We start from the raw sequence: 27861 nt of genomic DNA on the forward strand, positions 1-27861 counted from the left end.
AGCACCGACCACTGGGCGGCGCTCATATCATCCTGGCAATAACAACTGCAGGGGTCTCCCGCAGACCGCAGGTTGTCATGCCAACCCATCGACGACCCGCAGTCATGTGACACAGGCGCCGATGGGTGGGACTTATGACGTCCTTCCACCGTGGCCATGTTAAATGCCACTGTCAGAGATTGAGAGCGTCATTTAACGTGTTAACAGCCACGGATGAATCGTGATTCCTCCTGCCACTGTTAGGGGCACATGACAGCTGATCAAATCAGCTTTCATTTGCCGGAAAAGATGCGGGCTCAGCACCAAAGCCCCCGTCAAAGGGGGCTACACGACATATGATGTACCTATACGTCCTATCTCATGAAGTGGTTAAAGACAACCTGTATGCATCATGGAATATATCACCTGGCCCTCATGATTATGGTGTACTTGATTTGCAAATCTATCCCAGGACTTTTTAATCTTTTTTGAACATTCAGCATTTTACGGGTCAAACTATACAGTCACTGATTTAATGAGGCTGCAAAATAGATGGCTCTGCTCACCAGATTTCAGGAAGGTATTGGCTGTCAATGACATGTCCCTGGAAAGGTGCTGGCTCCTCATCGGAGCCTGCGCCAAAGGGAGAGACACAACATGTGCCATACATGTATGGCACATTCCGACAAGGGGTTAAGGAGCTCTTAATTTAAGAGAAAGCGACCAACATTAGGCTGAAGTTAAAAAAATAAAAAATAAAAATAAATAAATCCATCACAGAGATGGCAGAAATGTTAAGAATGGAAAAATCAACAACAAAAAAAGCCCGACTTAAAAAGGTCTGGATGTCCGCAGAAGACAACATCGGTGGATGATTACAAAATCCTATCCATGGTGAAGAAAAACCCCTTTACAACAGCCACCCAATTGAAGAACACTCTTCAGGAAGTAGGGGTTTCAGTGTCTAAGTTTATCATAAAGCGAAGACTAAATGAGAGCAAATGCGTATGGAGAAGGCTTTATATCACATCCACTGTAAAACATGGTGGAGGCATTGTGATGGCATGGGCAAGCATGGCTTCCAATGGCATGAAGACAGAAGCAGCCGGAGGAATTCTGAAGTGTACAGGGCTATACTTTCTACTCAGATTCCACCAAATGCAGCAAGATTGATTGGACGGCGCTTCACAGTTCAGATAAACAATGGATGAAAATATCCTGCGAAGGAGTCTTTTTTTTTTTTTTTTTTTTTTTTTTTTTTAAAGGGTTTTTCCCACGAACAAAAGTTCATTGTAATCCATGGCTGTGTCTGACTGTGTACGGAACATACCACATCTCCTGGGCAGGGGAGGAAGCAAAAGAGTATACAGTCATTACAGCACGACATCGCGGAGGAGTCACAAAATGACACTGACAATTTTTAAAATTACCTTTTGTTTGTGGGAAAAGCCTTTTAAGGTAAAGAAGTGGAATATTTTGCAGTAGTCGAGTCAATCACCACCACTACAACCCAGAAGCATTCATCTATGTATGAGTAAATTCCCTGACTAACCAGCCCTGTATAATGCTATTCAGTGAAAACAAGGTATAAATAAAGCATGTTCTTGTTTGCTATGCCAATTAGGGTTTTAGTTGATGGGGCGTTAGTTGCCCCCGACTAGTCAGCCCTCTTTCCATGTTATTACACCCCTGTGGGCGTGATAACATAATTTGCACGAGCTGGCGTCATCGCCAGCTCAAGTAAGTCTTGCGCATGCGCGCCACTCATTTCATGATGGTCTCTGCGTCTCTATAGCCGGGTGTATGTTTCCCACCTTCAGAGGCGCGCTGCGCATGACCGGAAGTTCTGAAGATTCACTGAATAGCATTATACAGGGCTTGTTAAGCATGGAATTTATTCATACATAGGTGAATGCTGCAAGGTTGGAGGGCATGGGGGTCCTGACAGGTTACCTTTGAGAAAAAACTTAAAGCAGAAAGACCCACAAACAAGAAACAACTGAAGTAGAGGCCTGGCAAAGCAGCACATAAAAGGAAACCCACCGTTTTGTGATGTCCATGGATTCCAGACTTCAGGCAGTCATTCTCTACAAAATTGTAACCCCTTAGTGACCAAGCCAATTTTATCCTTAAAGAGGTTGTCCACTACTATATAAAATGCCCCTATGTATTTAAATGGTGGAGAAATGTTTTTGTAAATACCTTGCTTGTTCTTTATTGCCTGTGAGCGGCGCTATCGCTAGCCGCTCACAGGCATCACGTGACCCCCGGCTGCAGCCGGCTCTGGCATCTGCATCTGGCACCGCTCCCCACTGATTGTCTGTGGGCGGGGTTTCCACATGCGTCACAGCCTAGCATCCACCGCGCGCTTTCCCAGTGAATGCAGGAGAGGGAAAGCGCACTGTGGATGCTGGGCTGTGACATGCGGGGAAACCCCACCCACAGCCCAACAATCAGCGGGGAGTGCGTCGCTGGGTCACGCCTGACTGCAGTCGGAACTTGATGTGGCATCAGCGGATGCCAGAGCCGGCTGCAGCCGGGGGTCACGTGATGCCTGTGAGCGGTCAGCAATAGCGCCGCTCACAGGCAATAAAGAGCAAGCAAGGTATTTACAAAAACACTTCTCTCCACCATTTAAATACATTGGGGCATTTTATATAGTAGCTAACCTCTTTAATGACAAGGCCAGATTTTTTTAAATCTGACCAGTGTCACTTCATGTGGTAATTAGAGATTGGCGAAAGTTTTCAGAGCAAGTTCGCTCATCTCAAAGTTGGCTTGAACATTACATATTCAGATTAGTGTTCAGACCCTGAGGATTTTCCTCAAAATCAGCAAAATTCAGCCAAAGTTTGGTAAATGATTGTGTTTCCACTCATGCTTTTTTAGCACTTTGGCTAGGATAGTGGTGCTGTATTAGGAACAGAGGGGACGTGTTTGAGGGGAGAGGGTGGGGAGAGGTCAGAGGAGTGGTGGACTGTTCTTAATTTTTTTTTCTTAAATTAATGTGTGGAGATTCTGGCAACCAATCAGGGCGCAGAAACCATTCATCACATTCAGACTCAAGGGCTTGTGTCATTGGCTTCCGAAGTCACGTGCCCCTCTCCATATGAAGAGCGGACATGTTGTTTTGGCACCATTTTGTAGATTGTGAACCCTTGCAATCACAGTCCTCTCTCCTCCTGTACCAGTAACTGACTTGTTTTATTCAAGATTATTGTCAGTGTTTTTTGCTGTGTATATCCCCTTTTTCACATGTAAAGTGCCATGGAATAAATGGCACAATAATAATAAACAATAATAATTTTGTCAGTGTAACAGCGCAGAGAGGCTGCTCCTGTTGATGCTACAGGATAGTCAGATAGTTATCTAGGCGATTGATTGTTAGTCAGCTAGTTCAGATAGAAAGGATACTGTGTGGTTGTGAAATTGGCCATCCAGCAAATCAATCCTTTTTGCTAATTGTGTGTACCAGAGACATCAGGCCACATTCCAGCATATAACTCTTTTGTTCTGCTAATATTGTGCTCCGGCCAGGAGTCCACATTTGAGAAACGAAATTGTTTTTGCTAATAGCGTGGTACAGAAAGCAGGCCACATTTCAGCATATAAATGTTGTGCTCATATTTTTGCTTCAGCCAGGAGTCCACATTTCAGAATCTAAATTTAGTGTGGCTGGAGCACGCTATTCGCACAATCTCAGCAAATAAATACTGATTGTTCATTTGGTGACTGACAGGTCTGGGCCTTGTGTTGTGAAACATCTGGTTAAAAGAGGGGAAGGGTACATCCAACATAAGTGGGAAAAAGCTAGGTCGCAGTGGAAGGCGAAATAGGCTTGGTGTTCAAGGTGGTAATGTTACTGAAAGCTCTACTGAACTAACACCGTCTCATCCTATCCAAAGACAACTGACAACTTCTGTTACTGGATGTGCTACTCCACTCCCTTTCTTTGACAGCTGAACAGCGGTATGCCTTGTAGATGAGGGCCAGAAAGAGCATGTGCTCCAGTGGATGACAAGCGCTGCATCAAGTGGCCTCTCCTCCTCTTCCTCCACCTAAATATCACACACAGTACAGTCCTCAGAGGTGGCACCCCAATTACGCTTGTTTTTCCCGCATCACAACTTTCCAACCAGCTGTTCGCACATTCTATTCCTTTGGCATCAGAGGTCTGCTTCAAAGATTCACAGACTGAAAAGGAGGAAAGTACCTGCACTGACACCCAAAATTTTTTTCAGATGGATCAGGGGCCAGACAAAGTAGGGTCCAAGCAAAATCCAGACCCTCGTCACCACACGTTAATTTCCTCGGGGGTGGAGGTGATCCTGATGAGACTCAGATACCCGAGGCGCACGTGGACTGTACTGTGCAGTCAGAGCAGGAAGAGGAGGAGGGTGACTCTCAGGGCAAGGAATATGAGAACAGAGAGGATGACTGAGCTTGTAGATCCCACTTGTTGTGAACCCAGTAGCACGCAGCTGAGTGGCTCAACAGAGGAGGTGGAGGAGCAGGTAGACGCAGAGGTTACATTGCGGCCTCTCGCACAGACACAGAGTGATGGCACAACTGTGGCTGTGGCCAGCAGCGGTCGCTTGTCTGCAGTTAGCAGGTGCAGCAAGGGTTGCCTAGCCTGGGCCTTTTTTGAGACTGCAAAGGATGACCCAACTCATGTTATCTGCCAACTGTGTAAAAAAGAAGACTCAGTAAAGGCAAAAATTGCAATAATTTTGACTACTGCATGCATGAACCGGCACATGCGTCATCAACATTCATTAGTCTGGGAATTTCACTGTGCTAAAATGCGGACTAGCAGGCCTCGCCAACCACCGACCATCCCATCAACCGCATCTGCTGCTTCTTCCTTCTCCGTCACCATGGCAAGTGTTCTCACACAGGTCTCCGGCTGCAGAACCTCCATTTGTTTACCCGCTACAGTCGGGGTGAGTGAGAGCCCTTCGGCTGTTACGGTCATAGACATGCCTGCTGTTTTTGTTTGAGAGCACACGACTTTTCTCAATTCTCTAGAACATCTCCGCCTGCACCCTACTTCACCCTATCTCAGCACAGCAGCCAGCCCCCTGTCCCACAATTGTTTCCTCCTACACATGCCAAAGCTAAGATCTTAAACTCGACCATCTCCAATCTGTTGGCCACGGAAATGCTGCCTTTCCGCCTGGTGGATACAGACTGTTCTCGAAAACTGATGGCCGTCGCAGTCCCCCAGTACCAGTTGCCAAGTTGCGATTACTTCTCTAAGAAAGCTGTGCCTACGTTACAGCAGCAAGTCTTGGCATCCCCAAGGCTTGTGGGACAAACCTCTGTATCGAACACTTCCTCCACTGCTTTAGCTTCCTCCATCTCCTCTAGGACCTCCACCTGCACCGTCAACCTCTGCCCTAATGAGACTCTTTACAACGGTGCAGAGAGAATCCCCCCCCCCCCCCACCTTTGTACTGCGCAGCCAGGGCTCATCGCAGCAGGTAGTGTTAAACTTAATATGCCTTGGATATTGCAGTTATGCAGCTCAAGAGTTATGGACTGCTATGAAGGCCGAGTTTGAGCAGTGGCTGTCTCCACTGAACCTAGAGCCATGGAAGGCTGTGTGCAATAACGGTGTGAACCTTGTGGCAGCCCTACGCCGGGGCAAACTCACACACGTGCCTTGCATAGCTTCCTCCTCAAACTGGTGGTACAGCAATTTCTCCGCCAGTATCCTGGCCTGGATGCGCTGCTGCAGAAAGCATGGTCCCTGTGTGCTCACTACCACAGTTTTCACTTCGCGGATCATCAACTTGCATCGCTACAGAGGTCTTTGACCCTACCAATTAACCGGTTGATATGCGATGTGCCAACATGGTGGAATTCCACTCTGCATCAACTGTGGCAGCAGCGACGAGCCCTGGCGCAGTATTTCATTTTGCATAGCCTGAGCCAACGCAGTACGAACGTGGTGCAAATCACGTTTGCAGAGTGGGCACAGATTAAGGACCTCTGCATCCTTCGTGGCCATTAAGATGGTTAGTGCCGACGATGCCGTCATCTGCATCACTATTCCGGTCATCTACGTGCTAGAGCATGCTCTGAGGGAGGGGGTTGTGGTCCCAGAGGTAAAGGAGGAAGCAGAGGAGGATGCGGAAGGGATCACGGTCTCTCTAAATTCCGGACTGTCATCGCACAGGCGGGTGCCAAGGGAGGGTCGATTACAGAGATCGAGGTGGGCTCATGGTACCAGACAAACTTTTAATGAGGGTGCAGGAGCCAAGTAACAAATGGAAAATGACAAGGAGGAAGAGGTGATGGCCGCGCAAAAGTCAGGAGATGAAGAGAATAACGATCCCCTCTCTGTTGTCCGTGGCTAGCGGGAGGGGGCAGAGGAAGCAAGCTTCAGTGTTACCCCACCACCAACACACCATGGACTTGGACCTCATGGAAGAACCTGACACATGAATGCCTTCTTGTTGCCTTCTGCAACATGATACCCGTATTGCTAGAATGTGAGAGAGTGCTTACTACTGAGTTGCCACTCTGTTAGATCCACGGTAGAAGAGTAAATTTTGCCAGATGCTTCCTGCCCTGGAAAGGGATGCGCGCATGCTGGAGCATCGATACGCTTGTAGACAACCTTAACCCCTTTACAACCCAAGGTGGCTTGCACGTTAATGACGGGCCAATTTTTACTATTCTGACCACTGTCACTTTATGAGGTAATTACTCTGGAACGCTTCAACGGATCCCCCTGATTCTGTTGATTTTCGTGACATATTGTACTTCATGATTGTGGTAAAATTTCTTCGATATCACTTGCATTTATTTGTGAAAAAAACAGAATTTTGGCAAAAATTTTGAAAATTTGAATTGTTATGCCCTTAAATCAGAGAGATATGTCACACAAAATAGTTAATAAATAACATTTCCCACATGTCTACTTTACATCAGCACAATTTTGGAACCAAAATTTTTTTTTTATTAGGGAGCTATAAGGGTTAAAAGTTGACCAGCGATTTCTCATTTTTCCAGCAAAATTTACAAAACCATTTTTTTAGGGACCACATCACATTTGAAGTCACTTTGAGGGGTCTTTATGACAGAAAATACCCAAAAGTGACACAATTTTAAAAACTGCACCCCTCAAGGTGACAAGTGACACCATTTTGGAAACTAGACCCCTCAGGGATTTTATCAAGGGGTATAGTGAACATTTTGAACCCAGAGGTACGACACAGAATTTGATAACATTAGGTCGTCATATTGAATAAGTTGTCATTAGTCTTGAACGCAAGTGCTCGCTACTTGAGTTTGCATCGGGTACTCAGGTATGCACCATGTATCACGGGTGCTCGAGTGACATGCTCGAGTCCCTGCCCGCATGTTTCACGGTTATTGGACACCCCAAAAAAACCCATGCGGGGATTGCTCGTGCATGGCAGGCAATCCCCGCAAGGTTTTTTTTAGCCGCAAATCATATGGGGCGGAGACTCAAGCATGTCACTGGAGCACCTGCGATACTCAATGCATACACGAGCACCCGATGCAAACTCAAGTAGCGAACACTTGCGCTCAACACTAGTTGCCATATCGTCATCTTTTTTTTTTTTTTTTTTTTTTTTTTTTACTTTTGAAAAAAAAAACAACCCTAACCCTTATTTTTTACGCCATTGCTCGTGCGGTATAAGTGATTAGATGACCTTATTCTTCGGGTCGGTGCAATTACAGCGATGCCAGAATCATATTGGGTTTTTATGATTGACAGCTGTCACACACTAAAAGACGCATTTTTTTGTAAAATCTAGTTTTTGCATCGCCATATTTTGAGAGCTATAATTTTTCCATATTTTGGCCAACAGTCATGTGACGGTTTGTTTTTTGCGGGATGAGTTGACGTTTTTATTGGTGCCATTTTCAGGCAGGTGACATTTTTTGATCGCTTTCTATTCCGAATTTTGGGAGGCTGAATAAACAAAAACCAACAATTCAGGAGTTGTGTTTTTTTCTTTAATTTTTTTTATTCTGCTCCCCGTGTGGTGAAATTGATAAGGTAGCTTTATTCTTCGGGTCAGTACGTTTACAGCGGTACCACATTTATATAGTTTTTTTATGTTTTGCACTTTTACATAATAAACGCAATTTTATAGAAAAAAAATATTTTTTTGCATCGCTTTATTCTGAGAGCTATAACTTTTTTATTTTTCGGCTGATGGAGCTGTATGGCGGCTTGTTTTTTGCGGGACAAGATGACTTTTTCAGCGGTAACATTTTTATTTATATTCATCTTTTTGATCGCGTGTTAGTCCATTTTTTGTTTGGCGGTATGATGATAAAGCATTGTTTTTTGCTTTGTTTTTTTTTTTTTTTTTTTACCGTGTTCACTGAAGGAGTTAACTAGTGGGACCAGTTTTATAGGTCAGGTCGTTCCAGACACTGCGATACCAAATATGTGTACTTTTATTGTGTTTTTTTTTCATAATATTTATTGATGGGTACATTATATTTTTATTTTTGGTAGATTATTTTTTATATCTATCTATCTATATATATATATATCTATAATATATTTACAATTTTTTTTTTCACTTTCTGACACTTTTTTTTACTTTTATACTTTGTCCCACTATGGGACTTTCACTTTTTTTATTCTGATCGCCTGCATAGCACAGGAATGGAGCACCATCCCTGTGCTATGAAGGCTGTCAGCGCTGCATATGCAGAAGATAGTTTGGTCATGCACTGCGCATGACCAAAATATCTTCCTGCTGTCTGGTGACCCAGATGTTGTCATGACGACAGACAGTGCTGGAGGCCGGAAGAGGAGGATCGACTTCGATCGCAGCATTGCGGGGGTTAATGTCCCGGGTGTCAGCTGTGACAATCAGCTGACACCCAGTGGCGATCGCGTCTGCACAGCCTGTGTGCGGGCGCGATCGCAAAGACGTACTAATACGTATCAGTCTCTTAAAGCCCATGGCACAGATAAGTATTAGTACATCTTGGGCTTTAAAGGGGGTTAAGAGTGGTTTTCCCCTCTTTACCCCCCTTCCCCACCAGTGAGGCACACATTGTGCATTGCAGTTGTAGGCTTCCAACCCCGGGAACCTCGAGTCGTCAAAGCAAAAATATTAGCAGCAGCAGTGTATGTGGCAGAAGCAATTTCTGTGAGTCGTTTCACACATTTTTTTAGACCAGCCTGTGCACCAGCAGAACAGAGTACAAGTCTGACACTTATTGAATGACTGGAGAAGATCGTGCAGGAGTATCTCAAGCTCAATATCAATGCCATCAGGGAGGATTTGGACCATTTTTCATTTTGGTTTTCAAAAATGAAAGAGTGGCCTGAGCTTGGCTGTCACGCTTTGGAGGTTTTTGTCATACCTGGCAGCCAGCGTTCTCTCAGAACGTGTCTTCAGCGCTGCTGGTGGTGTCCTGATGATTAAGCCCATCCGCCTGTCCTGAAAGTGTAGACCTTCTGGCTTTCATTGAGATGAACAAGTCATGGATCTCCAAGGACTTTTGCACCCCAGTTGCAGACTGGGCAGACTAAGCAAAGGCGTAGTGTTTAGTGTGCTGTATTGCTCTTATGTTTTTGCAGTTTGTGACACCTTTTGTCAGAGCTTCTGTGCCTGCTGTTGGTGCTGCTGATGTTAATAACAATTTTTTGGAAACTAGACCCCTCAAGGAACTCATCTAGGGGTATACTGAGCATTTTTAACTTACATGTGATTCACAAAACTTTATAACATTTAGATGTGAAAACACAAAACTTACATTTTTTCAACTAAAATACTGTTTTAGCACCAAATGTATAATTTACACGAGGGTTAAAAGGAGAAAATGGACTCCATAATTTGTTATGCAATTTTTACTATGTGGTTGTACACTATTGTTTGAGCACACGGCAGTATTGGATGGGAAAGAGCGCTGCTTGGCTTTTAGAACGCAGATTCCGTTTGCATATATTGTGGGTGCCAAAACAGGAGAACCCTCACACCCCACTTCCCCAAATGACCTCATATTAGAAACTTCACTGCTTAAGGATTTGATCTGGGGGTGTAATGAGTATTTTGAACTTATAGGTGCTTCACAGAATTTTATAACATTGGGACGTGGAAATAACATTTTAGTGGTAAAAATGTAATTTCTTTGATTTGCTGAAAATTTGTTCATTGCACAAGGGTTACTAGGGTTACTAGGTTAAAATGGACCCCACAATTTATTGCACAATTTCTCCTGAACTCGGAGATGCCCCATATGTCAGGAAGGAAATAGTGCTATTTGGCTTTTAGAGCTCTAGAATAGTTTGTGGCTGACTTTTGTGAAGCCCCTAAAGTGCCAAAACAGCAGAAAACCCCCAAAAGTGACCCAATTTTAGAAATTGCACCTCAATGAATTCATCTATGGCTGCAGTGACTATTTTGTAACATCCACGCCAGGATTTATTGTTGTGAATTGCAAATTTGGCAGTTTAGTGCCCATACATTGTGCCCCCATGTATTGTTGTGCCTCCATACTTTGTGCCCAGCTTGCTCTTCTGGAAGACACACACCATGTAAATTAAATGCGCTCTCCCTGCTACAATTATGCCAAACTTGTGTCCACTTACTGCGGTTTAGGCACAGTGGGGCTCACAAAGAGGGGGCATTTGGATTTGGCAGCGCAGAATTCACTGGATTTTATTTGAGAGCGAGTTGCTTTTCCATAGTCTTTGATCTTCCAGTAACGTGGGAACCCCCTACAGTTCCAGTGACAGATGATGGACCTGAGTGGGGGCTGGTTTTGTGTGGGATAAGTTAGGGTTTTTATTGGTAACCTTTTGGGATAAATGGCATTTTTTGATCAGTATAAGGATGATATCCTATTCTTGTGTTCTACGCTGAGCACTTGCATCGGAGTTTCTGTGTAAATCCAACAAATATGTAATTCAGATGAAACCTCTGACGGAACCACCCACCATCATGAGGCAGATAGACACTTTGGAGTCTGTTTCGGTGGTATCTATCTATTTAGATGTTCGCATAACTGTGGTCGACCACACTTGTGCGCTACAAAAACACCTAAAGTGATGGGACACTGCTGGAACAAACACCAGTCGTAAGTGTCATCTGCCTCATAAGTGAATTGTTCCATGGGGGGTGGGGGAGTTTTGTCTGAATTGCGTTTTTTGGGATCTACACGGAAACCCCTACTTACACTTAGCGGAGAGCACAGGATAAATGTGAGCCGAGCCTTATTCTGAATTTTGGGAGGTAAAATGAACAAATAGACAGCAGTACAGGAATAATTTTTATTTTTGTGCGGTTCACAGCGAGTGGTGAAACCGCTTTATTCTTCTGGTTGCTGCAATTACAGAGATACCATATTTATATCGTTTTTTTTATGTTTTGCTGCCGTCACGCACACTAAAAGTGCTTTTTTATTAAAAAAAAAAAAAAAATGTTCATGGCCATATTCTGAGAGCTTTAACTTTTATTGTTTGGCCAACTGTGCTGTATGAGGCCTTATTTCCATTGCGTCCATCCTGACGGCACTATGGAGGTCGTCCTTCCTATTCTTTACAGGGATAGGAAATGCGAGAGGTTAAAAGCCCCTCCCACCACCCTCTCCTCAGTGTTTTTCCTGTCCCTGTAAAGGACAGGTGTGTGAGAGGAGAGCGCAGGAAAAAAGAAGACTTACTTGGGCCCAGGAGGATCGGACGGTTCTGGCCTCTCCTTCCCCTGTGAAGAAGCCCGGTGGCCGACAGGTAACTCAGCCATGTCCCAGTCGAGCGGAGGAGCTCCTGGGGTCTCGAGCCGCTTCCCCCGGAGTGGGGGCACTCGGCTCACGCCGGCCAGGGACGCCGCTCATATGCACAGAGCGGCCAGCGGAAGTTAGGCGCACTTCCGGTGACGTCACCTGGGAGTGCGGACCATCTTCCGGTCCCGGTGTGCGTTCCAGGGTGGAACGCAAGGCGGTTTGGAGACATGAGGACCAAGGTAGGATAAAAGCTACCTGAAGTCCGTAAAGGGGGGAAAAAGATCCCAGAAAGCTGCACCATGGCAGGTGCAGCTAGTCTGAGGCCCCAAAGTAGCAGTCCCCGGTATCTGTGAGTAAAACACAGCATATGAGGGGGCTGGTGGAGGGGGGGTATTAGTATAGAGACTAATTACCCCATATTGATATTAGGATATGGCAACACCTACCCCATCCATGGAGAAAGTATCAGGGAAGCCTAGGAGATGTGCTATATGTAATAAGAAGCTTGGCGACTCCGGCAAGCCTCTATGTACAACCTGCACCTCAAAGATCATTAGGAAAGAAAAATCTACCCTTCTAACCAAGATGAGATTCATGATTCGAGAGGAGGTGCAGGCTTCAGTTTCCAGCCTAATTCCCGCTTCTACAACTCAGCCAGGTCCCCGCGCCAAACGACCCAGGTGGGAGATGGAAGCAAGTTCTAAAGATGATGTTCTGGCTCCTTCCTCGGATCCAGAGGAAGAAGGGGAGGTGGGGTCAGATACTCCGGCGATAGGAAAAAGATACTTATTTTCATCAGAATATATGGATAAACTCCTGAAGGCTGTAAGAAGTACCATGCAGGTTGAAGAAACCCAGAAGAATCAGTCGGTACAGGATGAGATGTTTGGCGGATTGCGGGTTCAGAGACCTAGTCTTTCCTGTAAACCACCATATTTGGGAGATGATCCTGGAGGAATGGGAAGAAGCAGAAAAAAGGCTGGTTGTACCCCGAGATTTCAGACTCCGACTCCCCTTTGAACCAGAGGACATCAGAATCTGGGACGAGGTTCCAAAAATTGATGTTCCGGTGACTAAAGTAGCCAAGAAGACATCCATTCCCTTTGAGGATTCATCAAGTCTAAAAGACCCGATGGATTGGAAGGCTGACGGACTACTTAAAAGAGCCTGGGAAGTGTCTGCGGCAACAATGAAGGCAAACATAGCTGCCACTTCAGTTGCGATATCCATGTATCTGTGGATCGACCAACTGGAGGATCATATCAGAAATAAGACTCCTAGAGAGGATATAATAGATTCTCTACCATTGTTAAAATTGACCACGGGGTTTATGGCGGACGCTTCTGCCGAGTCAGTCAGGTTCGCGGCCCGCAACAACTTTGTCTAATGCGGCCCGGAGGGCTATCTGGATGAAGACGTGGTCGGGGGATGTTCAGTCTAAAAATAAATTTATGTTCCATTCCATTTTCAGGTTTAAGGGTATTCGGGCCAATCCTAGATGATATCTTGGAAAAGGCTTCCGATAAGAAAAAGGGATTTGAAGGCCCATTCCACCAGAGCAGTCTGCACCTCTTGGGTGGAGAGAGCAGGGGCTTCAGTGGAGCAAATCTGTAGTGCAGCCACATGGTCTAACATAAGCACCTTTTGTAAACATTACAAGTTAGATGTTGTCTCAGGTCATCAGATGGGTTTTGGCCGGAAAGTTTTACAGGCTGTGGTCCCTCCCTAGAGTTGGCATACTTTGGTATTCTCCATAGTGCCGTCAGGATGGACGCAATGGAAAACCGGAATTAGTCTTACCGGTAATTATGTTTCCAGGAGTCCATCCTGACGGCACAGTTCCCTCCCTTCTTGGCATATTGCAATGTACATCCTAAAATGTATAAAAAAAAAAAAAAATTTAAATAAAATTTAGCATCCATCCAGGTGTGGTACTTGAAAAAACACTGAGGAGAGGGTGGTGGGAGGGGCTTTAAACCTCTCGCATTTCCTGTCCCTGTAAAGAATAGGAAGGACGACCTCCATAGTGCCGTCAGGATGGACGTACTGGAAAAATAATTACCGGTAAGACTAATTCTGTTTTTTTTTGTGCGACGAGTTGGAGATTTTTGGGGATCATTTTGGGGTACATAACCTTTTTTGATTACTTTTCATTCAGATTTTTCAGACCGAATTAAAAAAAAAACAAAACCGCAATTTGTTTATTTTTTAAATATCATTTTTGCACTGTTCATTGTGCAGTAAAAGTGATAAGACCAATTTATTCTTCGGGGCAGTACGATTACAGTGATGCCAGATTTGCCGTATATCTGTTTTTTTATGCTTTGCTGCTTTTACAGATGAAAAACAATATTTTACAGAAATTAATTTGTTTTTGCATTGCCATATTCTGAGAGCTGTAACTGTTTTTGCTTTTTTCTGAATGGGCTATGTTAGGGCTTGTTTTTTGTGAGATTGTTTGGCTTTTTTCATCTATACCATTTTTTTTTTATTTATATGATGTTTTGATCACTTTTTATTCCATTTTGTGTGTGTCAGTATGATGAAAGAGCAACAGTTTTGGTGTTTTTTTTTAAGGTGTTCGCTCTACAGAATAAATAATGTACCAGTTTTATAGAGTGGGTCGTTCTGGACCCTGAGATACTAATTATGTGTACTTTTTTTTTTGTTTTGTTTTTGTGATCTGTGCGCTTCGTTTTATATTTTGTGCATATTAAAAAAAAAAAAAAAAAAAAAGAAAGATCTCACGAGTCATGGTTGTATGTGTATACTTGGACTATATTACCGTAACCATATCTGACCGGCACACTAGAACACTTTGTTTGCCTTTTTATTTTTTCCTTTTATTTTTGCATTCGGTTTGTATAGCCATGATTGTATATTGATATTTCTATTGGATTAACCAATTCAGCACTAGGATTCATTTGCTGTTTGCATTATATTGTATTAGGATATATTCTATAGACTCCGATCTATCCCAAAAGTAATTGTGCATGTGTACCCTATACCAGCTACAACACCACAAGTACTTCTAACATATTATTATTGACTATACATAGAGGCATATTACCTGACATCAGTTTGTCCCCTCCATCCCTGCCTTTTCACCCTTTATGCTCTTTTCCACATGATATGCGCCTCCTTCAGCTTTTCTTGCATATCCACTGCTTATATCTTGATCTGTTTACTTCACAATAAAATGTATTTTATATATTGATATGGCCATATATCGGTTTCGTTTTCTCTTTAGTCTCCATTGCAAATGTTACCGATTGACTTTGTTTATTGCCCAATGCATGTATATACCCACGTTTAGGATATATGTAATTATGCATTTATAAACGTAAACTTTACATACATCATCATCATCATTATGTGTGTGTGTATGTGTATATATAATATATATATTTTTTTATATTTATAGTACAGACCAAAAGTTTGGACACACCTTCTCATTTAAAGATTTTTCTGTATTTTCATGACTATGAAAATTGTACATTCACACTGAAGGCATCAAAACTATGAATTAACACATGTGGAATTATATACTTAACAAAAAAGTGTGAAACAACTGAAAATATGTCTTATATTCTAGGTTCTTCAAAGTAGCCACCTTTTGCTTTGATGACTGCTTTGCACACTCTTGGCATTCTCTTGATGAGCTTCAAGAGGTAGTCACCGGAAATGGTTTTCAATTCACAGGTGTGCCCTGTCAGGTTTAATAAGTGGGATTTCTTGCCTTATAAATGGGGCTGGGACCATCAGTTGTGTTGTGCAGAAGTCTGGTGGATACACAGCTGATAGTCCTACTGAATAGACTGTTAGAATTTGTATTATGGCAAGGAAAAAGCAGCTAAGTAAAGAAAAACGAGTGGCCATCATTACTTTAAGAAATGAAGGTCAGTCAGTGCGAAAAATTGGGAAAACTTTGAAAGTGTCCCCAAGTGCACTTGCAAAAACCATCAAGCGCTACAAAGAAACTGGCTCACATGAGGACCGCCCCAGGAAAGGAAGACCAAGAGTCACCTCTGCTTCTGAAGAGAAGTTTATCCGAGTCACCAGCCTCAGAAATCGCAGGTTAACAGCAGCTCAGATTAGAGACCAGGTCAATGCCACACAGAGTTCTAGCAGCAGACACATCTCTACAACAACTGTTAAGAGGAGACTTTGTGCAGCAGGTCTTCATGGTAAAATAGCTGCTAGGAAACCACTGCTAAGGACAGGCAACAAGCAGAAGAGACTTGTTTGGGCTAAAGAACACAAGGAATGGACATTAGATCAGTGGAAAACTGTGCTTTGGTCTGAGGAGTCCAAATTTGAGATCTTTGGTTCCAACCACTGTGTTTTTGTGCGATGCAGAAAAGGTGAACGGATGGACTCTACATGCCTGGTTCCCACCGTGAAGCATGGAGGAGGAGGTGTGATGGTGTAGGGGGGCTTTGCTGATGACACTGTTGGGGATTTATTCAAAATTGAAGGCATACTGAACCAGCATGGCTACCACAGCATCTTGCAGCGGCATGCTATTCCATCCGATTTACATTTAGTTGGACCATCATTTATTTTTCAACAGGACAATGACCCCAAACACACCTCCAGGCTGTGTAAGGGCTATTTGACCAAGAAGGAGAGTGATGGGGTGCTACGCCAGATGACCTGGCCTCCACAGTCACCAGACCAGAACCCAATCGAGATGGTTTGGGGTGAGCTGGACCGCAGAGTGAAGGCAAAAGGGCCAACAAGTGCTAAGCATCTCTGGGAACTCCTTCAAGATTGTTGGAAGACCATTTCCGGTGACTACCTCTTGAAGCTCATCAAGAGAATGCCAAGAGTGTGCAAAGCAGTCATCAAAGCAAAAGGTGGCTACTTTGAAGAACCTAGAATATAAGACATATTTTCAGTTGTTTCACACTTTTTTGTTAAGTATATAATTCCACATGTGTTAATTCATAGTTTTGATGCCTTCAGTGTGAATGTACAATTTTCAAAGTCATGAAAATACAGAAAAATCTTTAAATGAGGTGTGTCCAAACTTTTGGTCTGTACTGTATGTGTGTGTGTATACGTAATATATACATATATTATGTATATGCATGCTTTCTATATTTCTGTACACACAAATATGTATAAATTTGTATACCCTCACTATATGGATTATATGTGTGTATTTATAGTCTGTTTAATAAAGACTGGGAAAAAAACATCCTAAGCTTGTTTCCTATTTTGTTCTTGTTCTAAATAAGATGTAGATTTTAAAATGTATTTTTTTCCACAGAGTTGATGTTTTTGGAGACAAGTGCGCTTACAGGAGAAAATGTGGAGGAAGCATTTGTTCAATGTGCTAGGAAAATACTAAACAAGATTGAATCAGGTGAACTGTGGGAATGGAATTTTTTTTGTTTTTTTTAAAGCTCTAGTGATTATTTGATACAAACATAATTCACCACCACAGCTAATAGGCCTTTATATATTCTTATTTTATATGTTTCATAGCAATGTACAGTGAATTCATGTTTATTTTCCCCTGCTCATTCAGATTTTGAAATTTGGTACTTCCATGTTGAGTCCTTCCAAATCTATTTGTTGTTAGGATTTGAGTTGTGTGATGACTATTATTAAACCCCCTCATTTTAAAAGAAAATGGTAGAACATGTTGGCATTGTACAAGTGACAGGTCATATGTAACCGCTTTGAGACAAATTAGATAGGAGCCAGTCAGAAAATAAAATGACCTCTGTGCTAGTAGTCTTAGGGTAAGGCCAGATGCAGTGGCTATTAACAGTTTTTCAATTTGCTTATTGAACAGTTTAATTTTGCAGGGAAACAGTTGTTTCAATAGCAAAAGTGCCTGCTGAATGCAGTAGCCACATCATTTTGAGGGTAAAGGGTAAAACAGCTGTTTCTCTGCAAAATCAAGTAACTGTTTATCAATTAGTTTTACAATTGCAGCATCATCAGGGTGGTGTATTTCATTCTCCGCCTCTATTTTACCCTGCTTTGTCGGGTCTTACACTAAGGCAGGGTTCAGACGGCCATAGTGGGTTCAGACGGTCATTGCAGTCTATATGCAAACCTCACAAGTCCTTACAGTTGTGCTCAAAAGTTTACATACCCCGGCAGAATTTTTCCTTTCTTGGCCTTGTTTCAGAGAATATGAATGATAACAAAAAAAACTTTTTCCCCACTCATGGTTATTGGTTGGGTGAAGCCATTTATTGTCAAACTACTGTGTTTTCTCTTTTTAATACGAAAAAAGAGAGCATGGACTGCCCCTCCAAAAAATCATACATTTGATCTAATGTGTATATATATAACTGAACATGAGGTTCTTAGTTTAACATTCTGATCAGACTGTATGAAGCCCACTGCCACGTCACGGCAAACCTCGTAGTGGATCCTAACATTTCCTGTCTACAAGGAGCTGCGCCGTGCGCCAACCACCGCCTCAGCGGCAATGCACCAGCAGGGCGGGCAGCCTGGTGCCTCACAGCACCCATGCTGCAAGACTGAGTCCCCATGACTCCAGGCCGCGCCACCCCACAAGCACAGAACCACAGCAACATTGGACGACACACTGCACCAACACCACATGAAAGGAGCATTTCAACCTTCCTCAAGCTCTCAAGTGAGAGCAAAAATAGGCTAGACTCTCTTTGCAGTCTCCTGCTAATTAAAATCGCCTGTGCCAAATGGGAGGAGTGCTGGTCCAAGAAAGGGGAAAGAATATGCATTACAAAAAAAGAGAGCATGGACCGCACCTCCAAAAAAATCATACATTTCATCTAATGCCTCGCGGCAAAAATATATACAGTATAACTGAACATGAGGTTCGGTGGTTTTGTGCTTGTGGAGCAGCGCGGCCTGGAGTTATGGGGACTCAGTCTTGCAGCATCGGTGCTGTGAGGCACTGGGCAACCCACCCTGCTTGTACATTGCCGCTGCCGCGGTGATTGGCGCACAGCGCCAAGTTAAGACCCACTACGAGGTTTGCCGTGACGTGGCAGTGGGCTTCATACAGTCTGATCAGAATGTTAAACTAAGAACCTCATGTTCAGTTATATATATATTTTTGCTGAGAGGCATTAGATCAAATGTATGAATTTTTGGAGGTGCGGTCCATGCTCTCTTTTTGTATTTTCTCTTTTTAAACCTAATGACAGCCAAAGACATTCAAATGACCCTGATCAAAAGTTCACACACCCTGGTGATTTTGGCCGGATAACATGCACAGAATTTGATACAAATGGGTTTGAATGGCTACTAAAGGTAACATCCTCACCTGTGACCTGTTTGCTTGTAATCAGTGTGTGTGCATAAAAGCTGAGTGAGTTTCTGGGATCCAGACTGACTCTTGAATCTTTCATCCAGCCACTGAAGCTTCTGCATTGTGAGTCATGGGGAAAGCAAAAGAATTGTCAACGGATATACAGGAAAAGGTAGTTGAACTGTATAACACAGGAAAGGGATATAAAAAGATATACAAGGAATTGATAATGCCAGTCAGCAGCCTTCAAACTTTGATTAACAAATGGAAAATCAGGGGCTCTGTAAAAACCAAACCATGGTCGGGTAGACCAACAAGATATGGATCGTGTAATATGGCTGTCTGAACCTGGCCTAAGCCTTCATTGAGAGACTACAGGTGACGTTTAGGCTGTGTGCCCACGATGCGTTTTTTAAGCGTTTCCGCACCGGCAAAAACGCTGCAGAAATGCTTAAAAAACGCATGGTAGAAGGCCTGCCATGTTCCCTAATGATAATCCGCATGTGCTGTGCACATGCTGCGGAAATTTCCGCTGCGGATTATCATTGCGGTAAAAAACGCAGCACTACCAATTATTTTGCGGAAGCGCTGCGTTTTCGCCGCCATTGACTTGCATTAGAACGCATGGATTACGCATCACTGCATATGTAGATGCACCTTCCACGCTTTCCAATGTGCGGATGGTACCCAGGTCTAGAGGACAGGAGACTCTCCTCTGGACCCGGGTACCATAGAAACTGAAAAAAGAATAAAATAAAAAATAAATGTTATACTTGCCTTCTGACGGCCCCCGCTGCACTCGTCCTCCCATGCCTTCAGATCGCGGTGGACTGAAGGACTGGGCTGACGTCATAGTCATGTGGTGGCAGGTCCTTCAGTGCAGTGTACTGCGATCTGCCGGCAGCCAGGACAGAGCGAAGCAAGACTGCGGGGGCCATCAGAAGGTAAGTATACATTTATTTTTTACCATTCTTTTATGGCCACACTATATATGCCGGTTGCATGGATTTATATAGTGTGACCAAGTTGCCAAGCACTTTTACAAGTGATGCTAAAATCGCTTGGAAAGCGCTTGACAACCCGCATGCAGAAATGCAAGTGAAGAACGCTTCACATCCGCATGTCCCTGGCAGGAAAAACGCATGTACAATCCGCATGTACAATCCACATGTACAATCCGCATGCACAATCCGCATGCACAATCCGCATGTACAATGCGTTTTTTTCTGCCAGGGAGATGCAGAAACGCTCAGGAAAAATCCGGAGCATTTCTGCATCGTGGGCACATAGCCTTATAATGTCCAAATTCTGTTCTTAGGGAGAGGTGAAGACCTAATCACATCATTAAATTTCCTATCCTCTGCTCGTTTAGAAATTGTTGTCTTAATTCTAAAATGAGCCATTTTCTCCAAATCATTTGTAAGAAAAATGTTAGTGTTATGTAATTTATATAATTTTTTTTCTTCATGATAGTGAGCCTAATCTTCATAGAATTTCTATATTTTGTTTCACTTCTCCCTCACACCATTATATTTTAAATTGCGTTCCCCTTTCCATCAAATTTATTTTTATATATGGGTGATTTAGACTGTTTTTTTTGTTCTTGTTTTAACACCTTGTTTTTCCATGAGTTTAATAAAGCCCTTTTGGGGTCATTTGAACATTAAAATATAGCATCTGGGGATCACATTGCCATTGGCTACCGCTTCCTGAACTGTATACACAGCGCTCATTCATCATTGTGTATACAGCGATCAGGAAGACAGAGATGGTAATAAACGGTCTCTAAATAATAGGAAAAAAATTCAGCTCACCCCTGAGATGCTGTTCCAATCCAGGGGGAGCACGGTATCCCCGCTGCTGCACATCGCTGAAGGTAATTGAGGAAATTCGAGTTGGAACCAGCTCAACACACCGGAGTAATTCAAAATTCACAATCTTTATTGGAAATCCTTTAAAAATAAAATTGCTGTAAAATTGGCCATCTCCGACAACAAAGCAATAAAGAGGGGTGGTGTGTATAACAGAAATCAGTCCCATGTAGCTCGTAACGCGTATGGACTGATTTCTGTTATGCACAGAAAGATTTTGTGAATTTTTAATTACTCCGGTGTGTAAAGCTGGTTCCAACTCTAATTTCCTCAATAAACTGTCTCTGCTTTCTTTATGGGCAGTTGGCTGTGTCTGATAGCAAAGATGTTTATATTGTTTTTGCAATGTCATTCGCGCTCTCACAGACGTTCTAAAACATTCAGGCGCTGATGGAAAATTTGCAACGTTTTTGTGTAACATGGAGTTTGATAAAAAAAATTTTTGCAACCTTTGGCTTTTTTATGTCACTTTGAATTAGCTTCATTTTAATGGGTGCAGTTGGAGAGGAGCCAGGGTGTTGCCACCCACATTCAATGCATTAAAAATGCTGACATTTTGTGAAGAGTGAAGGTTGTGGTGTGAAGATCTGAGGTTGTGGTTTGTAAATATTCACCTAGGCAGGTTAACGATGCAACAATATTTTATTTTTTATCATCAAGGTTTTACAATAACTCCAGGTAAATAGCCAAAATACAATTGTCTCCATCCACAAGATCCCCTCCCCGGGACAGTAGTTCCACTGTCTTTGTGCCAGGCGATATTCGTAGAATTTGGTTGGCCCACAGATTTTGTATCTCCTGCCAGTATAGTCTGTAGCCACAGTCCAAGCGCCTCCAGATGACAGATAAAATGGTAGAAGCACAGAGATCCAGTTGAAATAGTCTTTAAGAAAATTAATCAAATTCAGTCGACATATCCCACAACTGTAGCACATTTATCCAGCCCAGTCGGCAAACGATCCCTATACTCCCTAGGCCATCCATTCATCCTTCCCTCCGCTCCAAGACTTCAGCCTCAATCCTATGCCTTCCATGTAATTTTTTCAACTCCCTGACTAAACATCTGGCTTATCCCTCCCTCCCTGGGATCAGCCCCCTGAAAGGTCAGAAGTGTTCATACCCTCCCCCTGAAGCATTTGCTTTTAGCTGAAATGATGAAGAGTATTCCAGGAGCTCTTCACCTGAGACTGCATGTGAGACCCCCTGTGGTGACGGCTCCACTGTGTCTACAATCCCCATTCCCACAATGTGACTAGTACTTGCTAGAACAATGGCTTGAGGCCCCCTGAGACAATAACAAGGTTACTGGAATGCTGGACACTTTACGAGTGAAATTAGTGCACAAACTAATGAGCAAACAGAACTTTAATAAAACATAACAAGTAAATCACCAATCACAATAATAACGATGGAACCTGTGCTCCGTGCTGATAAGTCTGCATCCCTTAGAGCCGCAGACTCCGCTCTACTTTCATTGGTTCAATTAGCTGGGAACAAGGCCAGCTCCTCACTTCCAGAAATGCTACTCCAGAGCATGACGGAGCACACCGCTCAAGAGATGCATCAAATTCATTAAGGTGCATGCTCCTCTTAATGAATTCAGAGCATCGTAGTCCTGCAAGACTGTGGGTGTGCGATATGAATCTCCCACAAAGAGTCCAAATATAGTTTGTGTTTGGGCACAGTAGCCACTGAAAATTTCCTTCAGATTCTTTTATTACCCAAATTCAGCAAAGATAAAATGTCGCTTTAAAATTACAATTTCACTTTTTTTCCTAGAATTCAAGCAGGTCTAGAAATACATTTGATTGGTCTTTATTTTGCTATGGCTTATTTAGTTGTGTGTCTGTCTTTTTAGAGTTTATATTTGTGTTTGTGATCTTTTCCTATCAGGAGAACTTGATCCAGAAAGAATGGGGTCAGGTATTCAATATGGGGATGCTGCTTTACGACAGCTGAGATCACCACGCCGCTCACAGACCCAAAGTGCTCAGGAATGTGGTTGCTAGAATCTATTGTTAAAGACTCAAGGTAAATACAAGTGGATAAATAATTTCATAACTTCAAGATAGGTTGACCCGGACAAATTGTTGCCTGTGCGACACTTCCGGGTCTTTGGACCCGGAGAGCCAAAGGGCTCTAAGGCAACTAAACACAGTGCTGGCAGCAGCGCAGTGAGCACCTTACCTATGTAGATCTGACCCTTAGATGCAGGTGAGGTTTACACACAACATTAAAGAATGAAGGGGGGAAGGCAGAAGGTATGTGAGTACAGAAGTGGGCTAGAACGGAACATGACAAATAGCAGTAGCAGTTGGAGAAAGTGAGCAGGATTGTGGCAGGAACAAACATAGAGACCATGACCCTCGTCATCGTTACAAGGATAGAAACCATGGAAGACATTATAGTAAGGCCTCTTTCACACCTCCTGATATTTTTGGTACTGGAAAAGCCAGTACGGGAGATATCCGTGTCCATGTGTCCCTGTGTGGCATACATACGTGTAGCAACCGTGTGCTGCATCAGAATCACCCGTATCAGCGTCTGGGAAACAGTGATAAAGTTTGCGCTGTTCCCAGGCACTGTGTTGGAGGTAAGTCTCAACATTGTCACCTGCTTGCGCTGAGATCAACACGAGCAGGGGACAATGATGAAAGTCCCCGCTGAATACATCAAGTGTAAAAATAAGAATAAAATAAAAAATAACAATATACGTCACCTGTCCGAAGTGTTAAGAATTCATAATGTCCCACGCCGTAATCCATCTATGCGGCATTTGCTCATCACCATAAGCGGTGGCTCGAGGCGATCGCTCATGTTTAAAAGCAAAGGAGAATGACTCGATGCATCGGGAGCCGGCCCCTGAACTACTGCGTTGACCTCACTGAGGTATCACCTTCTCTTAGCATGAAGTCCCCACAAAGTCCCATAGACCCATATGATAAAGGCGTGGGCGGCAAAATACAAATAAAACAATCATTTACTAACTCTCCAAACAACCGCGTGGTGGCTGCTTAGTTTTCTAATTGCTCACAGGTCTACAAAGGGTGTAATTCACACCATTATGTGAGATGCATCTCTGTCCATATAACCAACGCCCCTATCAGCCTATTACCAATGCCCCTACTATTACATCAGTTTGTTGATACCATGTGTGCACCCACAGGGCAGACTACCATTACCCAGCCACCACTGTAGAGCCTGGCTGAACAGTGTTATATGTAATAGTTAATTACGCGTCATTGACACCCTGATTATTTTTTTGGGCTGTGAAAGAAGATGGAAATCATTATATTATTATAACATTTCTGTAGCACAATTTTGCAAATAATCTTTTATACAAAGAAGTATTTCACCTGCTGACATAATTATGCATTTGTTGTTAATACAGCCCGCTACAGTCTTTTTTTATCGTGCATTTGTGCTTTTCTGAATGTGTTGGAATATATGCTGTTTGGTACATCTTGTTGCTCATATGTTTTTTTTTCTTGGTTTTTAGGTGTATATATCAATCAAGGACCTAAATAAAGATACTTTCTGCCATTCTCCCTACTACTTTCTGCAAAACAAGAAAGGACTTGTTGAGAAGCAGCAAAGTGGTGTGGTGAACACTAATGTACAGCGGACTGCAAAAACTAGTGTCTGAAATCATTTACTGGATAATACTATTTACTCTATGTATTGTATCTATACATTTTTATCTTGTATATTGCTGTCTGCACATAACTTCTATTCTGCATTACCTTTAGAAGTTCATTTTATGAGCCTGGCTTGTAAAAGATTTGCTTTGCTCGTCTTATTAGCTTTTTTAGCTGTATGAAATAGAATCCCAAATCCTGTTTTATCTACTGACTTGCAAATGAAGGACACTCTCCTAAGGCCGTGTGTGGGCAGCAGTGGTGATTTCTAGGCATCATTTGCCAACAAACCATTGGTAAAATAGGATAACCTTCCAACTGCCTCATCTTCTTACTTTCTGCCAACTACAGTATAGATTGCTGCCCTCCGCTTGTGCAGTGACAGATTAAATACATTAGGCCTTCTTCACATTGATTTTTTTTTTCTCATATTTAAACGCTGGGTCACAGCAATCTTCTTTTCCAAGCCTTTTTTTGTGACGTTTTCTTATTTTGCAACATGCACTTTTTTCTGTCAATCGTCAGGCCACTATCGAAAAGTCTAAATAAACCGCCAGATCATGCTGCATTTTGAAAAAATGCCACCGACCGTAAAGAAGCAATCAAATCAATGTTTGTATTATTGCATTTCATTTTGCATTATAGACTTTAATTGTAACATTTAACTGTAACAAAAAAAAAAAAAAAACCTCTTAGCAAAAAATGTGAAAAACACTTAAGGGTAATATCTGTAAATGCAGTCACCACTGTTTATGGCAAAAGATTTAATCAGTTTAATATATTTAGGAGAATTAACTATTTTACAGTATTAATACTGACATGTACCTCCACATTTCCATCATGTACTTGGGAAGCCGTGAGGTACTGCTCATGTAAACATGACAGCCAATGAGTTTTGCACAAAAACTGCAATATTTTAAACTCTACTAAATATCTGCTTTGTGTACTGATGTATATTCTGGATCATTTGTGCTTTTGCTTTATTAGGCTTAAGAGCAGGTGCAGACATAGACATAAGGGAGCCCTTTGAAGTCCAGTAGTTCATCATGTGTCTGTGACAAAAGGTGATTGATGCTTTGGAGGTGGAAATGGAGACCCTGACTACCTGGGCCCCTGTGCGATTTAATGGTATGTATGCACTAATGGTATGTCGGCCTCTGCTTTAGAGAGTGCTAAGGCTTTATTTGTGCTAGATGTATGAAAAATATTGTTTGCCTTACACTTGTGGTGACATACTGTTTAACTGTTAATATTTGCTTGTCGGAGCTAGTTTTAAAGCTTTATTGTATTATGACAGACACAACAGCATGTATAAATAAACATCATTGTCCCCTGTAAATCTTTGGGCCTTGTATTATAAAACTGTGTCCTGTTAATTATCATAAGTAGATATATTGGTAATTGAGCTATTATGGTGCTCCTCAAGGTGATGATGTAGACAGTAATGGAGATTTTTAGTACTGTAGTAAGGGAAACACTTCTGCATGGGGCACTGTTGGGGTGTGTGCACAATGCTTTTTTTGATGAGTCCTTTGGAGTGGGTCCGCTCAAACACTTGACTCTTCTTAATCTTTTCTATTGTCAAACCACTTTTCTATCGAATGTTCAGTCTTTTGATCGTTTTTCTACCAGTTCAGGTTTTGAAAAAGTACGTGTTACTTATTTGCAGCATTTCTTGATGGAATCTGCTCCCAACTAGGCACTGTCTAATCAAAGGGCTGCAAAAAAAAAACCTTCACACCCCTTCAGGAGCTGAAAGCTTCTCCACAAACGCTCTAAAGAAGGAGAAACAAATCCATGTGCACATACCCTTACAGTGCATTCACAGTCATTGTGGCCCTCTTGAAAAATTCTATATACTTCACATTAACAGCGCTGTTGACACACACTGCATGTTCCAGCAGTCACTATATCACCACAGAAAAGAGAGGTTGGTGTGCACTCAGGTAGTTTGAGGTGCTGGTGAGAGGGTGTGCAACACCATAAAATTGTGGAGAGTAAATCACCGCACACTTCTTATATGCAAGAGAGTTTTTCATGTGCAAAAATTAGACGTCTAAAGAGGCACTAGAGTGACTAGACGAAGGCGGGAGAGGGTCGGTTTGGTATGTACACCAAGCAAATTTATGAAAAAGATCCAGGAAGGGTCAAAACATTAACATATTTTTTGCTGCATATTCTGTGCACATGTTTAATTCTTGCACATGAAATAAAGTCTATTGCATATCTAAGAAGTGTGCACTGAATTACGCTCTACACTACATTACCACAAGTGTTCTGGCACTTGGCGTTAAAAGGGACATGTGGATCTGTCAGCAGTCAAATTAATTCTTAGAAAACTGCGGGTTTTTGTTGAATGTGCTGACAACAAAATCACACAAAAATCATCAATGGAAATCAAATTTATTAATCAATAGAGGCCTGGATTTGGAGTCGCCCCCAAAATTAAAGTGGAAAAACGCACTACAGGCTGATCCAACTTTGATGTAATGTCCTTAAAACAAGTCAAAATTAGGCTCAGTATTGTGTGTGGCTTCCACGTGCCTGTATGACCTCCCTACAATGCCTGGGCATGCTCCTGATGAAGCTCAGTATTGTGTGTGGCCTTCACCTGCCTGTATGACCTCCCTACAACGCCTGGGCATGCTCCTGATGAGGCTGAGTATTGTGTGCGGCCTCCACATGCCTGTATGACCTCCCTACAATGCCTGGGCATGCTCCTGATGAGGTTGCGGATGGTCTCCTGTGGTATCTCCTCCCAGACCTGGACTAAAGCATCCACCAACTCCTGGACAGTCTGTGGTGCAACGTGACTTTTGTGGATGGAGCGAGATATGATGTCCCAGATGTGCTCAATCGGATTCAGGTCTGGGGAACGGGCGGCCAGTCCATAGCTTCAATGCCTTCATCTTGCAGGAACTGCTGACACACTCCAGCCACATGAGGTCTGGCATTGTCCTGCATTAGGAGGAACCCAGGGCCAGCCGCACCAGCATATGGTCTCACAAGGGGTCTGAGGATCTCATCTCGGTACCTAATGGCAGTCAGGCTACCTCTGGCGAGCACATGGAGGCCCTCCAAAGAAATGCCACCCCACACCATTACTGACCCACTGCCAAACCGGTCATGCTGAAGGATGTTGCAGGCAGCAGATCGCTCTCCACGGCGTCTCCAGACTCTGTCACAATGCAAGGGTGTCTTGCATTGAAATCTGCTGCAATGACCCGGGTACTGTGTTCACCAGTCATCAACACAATTTCTATCCGCTCCTCACGTGTTAACATCTGCGACATGTCAACGGCTTTAAACAAAGAGAAACTTGTAAATAACTCATGAAAGAATAAAGTTGCGTTAAAACCAAGCACACCATTGTTTTTATTAT

At 42.9% G+C, this 27861-nt stretch overlaps 1 protein-coding gene across 4 annotated transcripts in view; it reads left to right on the forward strand.

Annotated features, from left to right (window-relative positions):
• Window positions 1–26169, forward strand: part of RAB4A (RAB4A, member RAS oncogene family) — a 108188-nt gene extending 82019 nt beyond the window's left edge. For all 4 annotated transcript variants that reach the window (XM_073671528.1, XM_073671527.1, XM_073671529.1 and 1 more), the window contains 3 exons: window positions 16982–17077; window positions 22735–22872; window positions 24341–26169. In XM_073671528.1, the coding sequence (XP_073527629.1) occupies window positions 16982–17077; window positions 22735–22850 (212 nt within the window). In that variant the 3' untranslated portion in view covers window positions 22851–22872; window positions 24341–26169. The remainder of the gene's footprint in view (window positions 1–16981; window positions 17078–22734; window positions 22873–24340) is intronic.
• The last annotated feature ends 1692 nt before the right edge of the window (window positions 26170–27861 follow it).

This window comes from Phyllobates terribilis, unplaced genomic scaffold, assembly GCF_046119375.1.
Source record: "Phyllobates terribilis strain yellow unplaced genomic scaffold, ASM4611937v1 Scaffold_3__8_contigs__length_932513732, whole genome shotgun sequence".
Taxonomy (NCBI): domain Eukaryota; kingdom Metazoa; phylum Chordata; class Amphibia; order Anura; family Dendrobatidae; genus Phyllobates; species Phyllobates terribilis.